At 37.7% G+C, this 6,903-nt stretch overlaps 2 protein-coding genes across 2 annotated transcripts; one reads left to right on the plus strand and one right to left on the minus strand.

Moving 5' to 3' along the window:
- The first annotated feature begins 71 nt into the window (after window positions 1–71).
- LOC9307193 lies at window positions 72–1,554 on the plus strand. Its single transcript, XM_002871077.2, has 4 exons — window positions 72–463; window positions 713–806; window positions 899–1,003; window positions 1,084–1,554. Exons 1-4 carry the CDS (start codon window positions 264–266, stop codon window positions 1,351–1,353), a joined length of 669 nt encoding a protein of 222 aa, XP_002871123.1. The 5' UTR covers window positions 72–263; the 3' UTR covers window positions 1,354–1,554.
- Window positions 1,555–3,052: 1,498 nt separating this feature from the next.
- Window positions 3,053–5,728, minus strand: LOC9307194 (vacuolar protein sorting-associated protein 36). The gene is made up of 8 exons (XM_021020326.1): window positions 4,902–5,728; window positions 4,471–4,674; window positions 4,131–4,224; window positions 3,979–4,036; window positions 3,809–3,878; window positions 3,549–3,684; window positions 3,372–3,456; window positions 3,053–3,280 (listed from the first exon to the last, which is right to left on the minus strand). The coding sequence occupies exons 1-8, from the start codon at window positions 5,514–5,516 to the stop codon at window positions 3,232–3,234; spliced, it is 1,311 nt and encodes a 436-aa protein (XP_020875985.1). The 5' UTR covers window positions 5,517–5,728; the 3' UTR covers window positions 3,053–3,231.
- Window positions 5,729–6,903: the final 1,175 nt, after the last annotated feature.

The following is a 6,903-nucleotide window of genomic DNA, read 5'->3' on the forward strand; positions in this document are numbered from 1 at the left end:
TCAGACCAGATTGGTCGGAATTGCGAACCAAAATGCCTGTGGTCTGGTTTACAATTAACAAGCAGCAGAAATTCAATTCGAAACCAGAAAACCGGGTAAAACCGAAGAACCGCCTCAACCGGACTCGATATCAAAGCGATGAATCAAATTACGGTTCAATTTAGTAAAATCGATTAAACCGGGTAGTTCGCAACTTTCTCTTTGCTTCTTCTTCTCTCTGTCGTGTTTGAGAAGACGGAAGAGTCGGAGAAAAGGATCGGAGGATGAGTGCCGAAGATTTCCAGAAGAAGGTCTCCATCAGAGATTCCCTCTCCGGAGAAATCGAAATCGAATGCGGCGTTTCCGGCGGCGGGTCTACTAGTTCCACGGTAGGCTCCGGCGTCGCCTCGCAAACCCTGGTTCTGCTTCGGAGTCTGCTGGAGATTCAGCAGCGTCGAGCTCAGGCTTACGCTAAGCTCAAAAGGTTCGATTGGTTATTTGAAATCTCACTCTCGGATTGTTATGCTTTTAGTTAATTTTTCTTAAGTTCCATCTCCTATGATCCATTGTCCTGGGTTTGGTGAATGTCTTTGTAAGATGTTAAATTGAGACAAATAGTATTAAAAGTAAGAAAGAGATGTTTTTTGATATTAGTAGATTTACATGTTTGGTTACTTCATATGTACACTGATTCCTCCATCAATCTGTCTTTTGTGTACAATTCGGTTATCAGTGGATTCTCAGAATATGTGGAGTCTGGTGCTGAAGCACTTTATCAGACGCTGTGCAGCGAGATTACAACGGAGTTCAGTGAATGTTCGAAACAAGTATGGATCTTGTCTGAGTGTTTTTTTTTTTTTATTGACTAATTCCACAATTTTGTTAAAGATTGAGCCTTTGATGACAATGCAAAATGCAGGTGCGCGAAATGGAATCTCAGTTTCTGAATCCAGAAGTCGGTAGAGCTGATCTTGCTCAACTTCTCAGCGACATTCAAACTCAAGAGAAGCAGAAATTGCATCTGGTTTTATTCCCATTTACTCTAATCTAGATATCTCAATGGTTGAACCAAAGTTTCTTACTTTATAGTTCCTTTTCTTGCAGACCGTCACAATACAGGTGCTGAAGAAGGCAGGGAGGCCGTCAGAACGAATGCTGACACATGAGAACTGCAAATTCAAGAAACCGATGCAGCACGAGTGTGTGCATCTTCATGAGATTACTGAAGCTGCAGGAACAGAGGAAGCAGAGGCGGATGCAGAGTTTGATAACGCTTTAAAGGAGGCCATTAGAGGAGTGCAAGACGCTGTGACTAGCATCAATGAGTATTTGGAAGACATTCGGTACGAGATTGAAGCCCTTGAAGCTCATTAATTCCAATCCATCACTTGTTTACCCTTTTACAGTAAACTTGCAGTGTTAAAGCTTTGTTAATTAGCTTAAGATATATAAGATATTTAGATATTGTGAAATGTGAAAATGGAATCTTTTTCCTCAAATATTTGTGTTTTGGTAAGCAGACATTATGGGATTATTTTTTCAATCAATCAAGTGGCTAGTGGTTACAAAAGCAAATCCCTAACTGCATCAAACCAAATTTTCTCTGCTTCTCTTGGATCTTTGTAATATAGCATTGTTTGTATTTGCCAAGATGCAGGTCCTCTTGAACAAGGTATTGCAAATGCTGTTGGTTTAGCTCTTGCTGAGAAGCATTTGGCTGCTAGAAATTTAACAAACCTGACGATGAGATTGTTGACCACTACACGTAAGATTCTTGGATCCTCATGTTGGAAACTGCTCTTTTGGATTGAGATGGTTGTCAGATGGAAGGGGATTACATCTAGGGCTTACATTGTTTTGAAATTACAGTTGATTTCGGTTCGGTTTACATTGGTTTTGAAATTACAATTAATTTCGGTTCGGTTTATATTGGCATTAATAAGGTTTTGAGGAAAAAAAAACAAAAAAAACATTAATAAGTCACGCGATGGAAATTTTGGAGAGAAGTGCGTCGATAGAAATAGGCATGATTTCTAAAGGTAAACCCCTTCAGGAATTGCTCTCACTCGCGCAACGCGCACTTTGTGCGAGTGGGTCTGAAATAGAGCATTCTGATTGGCTGAAAAATTCTAAAAAAAAGTGAAATAGTATACATGTTGCTAGCTCCTCTTTTATATATTTTTCTTCTTCTTCTCTGTTTTGAGGCAAAAACACGAAGAGCTCACCACTATTGATTCATGCTTTCAGATTTCGACTGGTGAGTCTAATCTGTATTAACCTTAATTATGGCTTATCGTCTTTGTTCTTATCGAATCTATTGTTCTGGATTTGGATTTTTTATTATTTGGAACCATGGAAGTAGAAATCTTCTTGGCTTGATTCTGAGTTTTTGGAATGTGAAAGTTTAATCTTTTTGTACAGTTCCTGTAAATAGAATTTTCAAAGATTACTGTGATTTGGATCCTTTTCTACTGTTGTTAGTTTGTGATTTTGAGTTGTGGTGTTGGGTGTTTTGTTATGTAGCAGTCTAGCAGATTAGAAAATATCAAATAAAAGACCATTGTACCTGCAAGATGACGAGATCATGGGTGCTTTTGTTTGTTCTTATGTTCATTGTGTTGACTTGTCAGTTTGAGTGGAATAAACAAGTTGAGAGTGAAACTGAGACTAGTCGTCCTCTGATTCTTTCAGATAAAGACCAACAACATACACCACAAGGCAAAGATGGAGATAGTAGACATGTTGCTCCTCCTCTCCTATATTGTTAATTGATAAATTTTTGTACTTTCTTCATTTTTTCAGTCACCGGAAGTATGAGAAGAAAGAGAAAAGAGAGAAGCCGCAGCTTCAGATCAAGAGTGAGAAAAGATGGCCGACGAGAAGATGAAGCTACCTCAATCCGATGGGCACTGGGATCACTAGAGTGAAATCATGGAGAACTTCTTCCGATCCAAGGGAATGTGGAGCCTGATTGAGATCAGTTACGAGAAAGCCAATTTCCAATTGTCGTAACTAATTTCGAGCGAGTTAATTATTTTTCAAGTGGGCTACAATAGCAAATCCAGAAACTGCATTGAACCAAAAAAAAAATCAGTTTCTTTCAATACTGTTGCATGCAATTTCACACGTCTGAACAATTACAAAAAAAAATTATTGGCATTTTTGAGTCAAAAATCCAAATTTATGTTTGTATATTTTGTATGTGTTATTATTACAAATAGTCTACAGCAAAAAGCTTTGTCATACAGACAACTAACTGGTCGCTTTGATCCATTCACCGTACGTCCCAAAGTCCTTGACTCTGTCAAATGCAAGAAGGCAAATACAAATGTTAATTAGGTTCTCTAAGATCAACACAACAGAAAATAGATCGTCTGATATATTTAACCTACATATGGATATTGGTGGGATCGATCTCGGGGAACAGATTGAAATAGAATCGAAGCCCATCTGGGCTCATGTCCCTACATAGCAAACCTGTTCAAACAAATGGGAACGTGAGTATCGTATGAATCTGATAGATACATGTTTCTCTACGAGCAGGCTTTGATTGGAGTTGGATTTGGTACCTTTGGTCTCTGCAGTTAGTAGATGTTCCTTAGCCATGGCAGGAGCGATCTTCAGCGTCAAAGCTGCATCACTAGCAGTGACTCCAACTCTAAGAGTTTCAGTTTTTGTCACAAGCATTTTAATTCTACTCATAACCTAAATGGCCAGAAAGATATTTCATCAGGTAATTGGAAACAAAAGTAAAAAGCACATCGAGAGAGAGTACTCAACGCAGTTATAGTGGAATAAATAATCTTAAGAATATGAGATTCAAGAATACCTCTTCGTCGCTGTGAGACTTGTTTTGGATGACCATCACACCGCTATCAAACTTCCGCAGCATTACTGGACTACCCAAACAAAAATACATGACAGATCACTATTTCTACATATTGGATGCACATGCTTAACATTCGAACTTATAGGAGAAAGTATTCAAAAAATACATACACATCAAATTTTTCCCAGAGGGTACAAGCTTGCCACAAATCGTCTGGAGAAATCAACTCTGTGCAAAGAAAGATTTCGAATTTACAGGCTGAAGCAAAGAAAATAGAATAAACTACTCGGAATCAAATAATTCTAGTTTGTGAAGCTCCAACCTGTCCCACGAGCTCGGTTGAAGTGGTAATACATATCAGTAAGGCTGATCATCCCCCCAGCTTGTTCTAATGGGATTCTGACAAAATCTGCCAACTGCAGGTAGCAAATAAGGATGTCAACCTCAAAATCATGTAGTTCTAAGGACTTGAAGGATGTTCCCCAGATTCTAACACAATTTCCCGGGGCATAATATCCCAAGCTAATCAATCAGTTGAACGGTTCGCTACTAGAATCATCGAACAAAAAAAATCATATTCCAAACATCTCATTCAAAGTAATCACGGACAAGATAAGCTAACAAACACAAATATCTCTGTTGCAAAATATAAGGAAGAGAACCTGGCGGGACAATTCTTGGTGGTACAATGCCCCAGCAGATTCCTTTGTAACTGGGGAGATAATACCAACGCTCAACATCCACTGTTGCATTTCTTCTTTAGACCCCATTTCTTCATCATCAGTTGAACCGTTCTGACTACTAGGAGCAGACAAAAGCTTCTGCCGCATTTTTTCTGCCAGACTCACCATCTCTTTAGCCTTACTCTGTAAACCCAATAAGAGTAATAGAGTTTAGACACAAATTGACCTCAATACAAAAACCCATAATCAAATAACAATCCCTTCATTCTACAGACTGAGAGAGTAATCTTAAGGATCACGCATCACAAAGAACAAATTAACCACCAGAAATTTAAGCATCAGCAAGACATGTTCCAGGCATATCATCTATCCATAAATTTCGAAACTTGGTATCAGAAGAAGGGGAGTACCATAAGAGCATTCAAATCCTGAAAAGCATCTTGCAAGCTCTTGTCTGTGCTCTCCCACTGTTCTTGCTCCTTCCTCAAAATCCCAGCCAATCCCACCATCCTCACCGTTCCATCGTTTCCATACAAACCTTGCGCAACAGTTCCAGATCCTGACCTTGAAGTCTCGCTCTCGCTCTTCTCCTCTTCTTCCCATGCTCTGCCTCTCCAACATTCCCACAATTTCGTCAAAAATTCATCAAAATCCCCTTTCCCCCTAAAGACAATCGTTACAACAATCGAACCAGGGTTCGCTTGAAATCGGATTCTCGGCGAATGGAACATAGACTTGATTGATTTCTTATGGGAGAAGATATGAGTAACGGCGGCGAGAGGAACTGAAGAAGGAACAGCTCCGTTTGATTGAGAAGGAATCCATATGAGACGATGAGTTGTTAGAATTAGATTCCCAGACCTCAAAGCGGTGAATCGCGGCGGATCATCTTCGGAATCTATATCGACGGAGGATAGGAGGAAACATTCGACCTCATTGCGACGAAGCACTGGTCTTCCACTCGTAGTCACCTCCGCGTTCTCAAAAAAACCATCGATTCCGATGCTGCTGCTTCCACTAGCCATGGAGACTCAATTCGGAAGCAGATAGATCATACAGCTTTTCAGCTGCGTTCCTCTCTAGTCCAATCAATAGATCGGTTGACCAATCGAAGCTTGATTCAATTTCAATACCTCCGATGAATTTCCCGGCGACGATCGAGGTACCTAAGGTCAGAGAGATTCAACGGAAGAACCGAAAGAAGATGGTTTAGTAATTCACGTCTAGAATCAACATTGGTTTAGTCAAATTATATTTTGAGTCCTTATTAGCAAAAATATATTACGATAATAGCTCATACTTTTAAATTTTTATTTTGAGTCCAGATTTAGAAGATTTGAAGTGATGTTGTAGTGTGTGATCATTCAATCCTTCTTTCCCCATATAATGTTGTATGTTGAAGATAATATGAAACTAAATGAAGATGTGGAGAAGTTTCATACTAATTAAGAATTAATGACTTTTCAAACTAGACAAGAGTAGATATGAAGTCTGTGATCATTCAACCATATATATTCTTCTTTCACCATACAATGTTGAAGATAATATTGAACTAAATGCAGAAGTGGAGAGGTTCATACCAATAATTAACCTTTTCAAACAAGACAAGAGTATATATGGCCATCTTTGAGATGTGAGATAGATGAGAAGACTTATACTAGTTAAAGACTAAGTATGAATGATATATGAATGAGAAACTTCAATAGTGATCAAAGCGTTGGACACAGTGCATGTGATGACGAAGACATTCATTGGAATCTTGAGATAAGGAGGGATTTGTTTTTGGTTTTAATTAATAGGAGGTATTGTTATCGACCCATTTCATATGTTGTGTCAACGAAACATCAATAATATCTTTAAGATTCAATTTATAAGTATGTCGTTAATCCATGTTATGTGTGTGATAAAATCAATTTTAAAAGAAAAAAATTGTTATTATGCAAAACATGGATAAGTTATATATAGAGTCTAAATGGTAACATCAAAAAACCATTCAGCTGGATTCAGTCCGATTCAGCAATTCTGCAGTCACCATTTGCATAAAACTAAATTCGGCTGAATTCAGCCAGATTCAACAGTTTTTTTTTAATACCAACAGATATGTAGATACATTCATTTCTGGTAAAAATTTGGATAATAACGTGTACACACATCGAATTGATATATTTTGGATTATCAAAAATTACACATCAAATTTATATTTTAAAATAAATCAGATTATACAGATGCGATATATGAATAATTCAAATACATAAAACCACTAATAAAATAGGCAAGAAGCGAATTCATGTTCGGATAACTATAGATGATTTTGGATAATTTTATTAATTTTTAGATAATTTAAAATAATTTTAAAAATTTCATAAAAACAACCCACACCTATGCTAAAATATTATTTAAAATAGATTTTTT

This window comes from Arabidopsis lyrata (genome assembly GCF_000004255.2).
Source record: "Arabidopsis lyrata subsp. lyrata unplaced genomic scaffold ARALYscaffold_6, whole genome shotgun sequence".
NCBI classification, from domain to species: Eukaryota; Viridiplantae; Streptophyta; class Magnoliopsida; order Brassicales; family Brassicaceae; genus Arabidopsis; species Arabidopsis lyrata.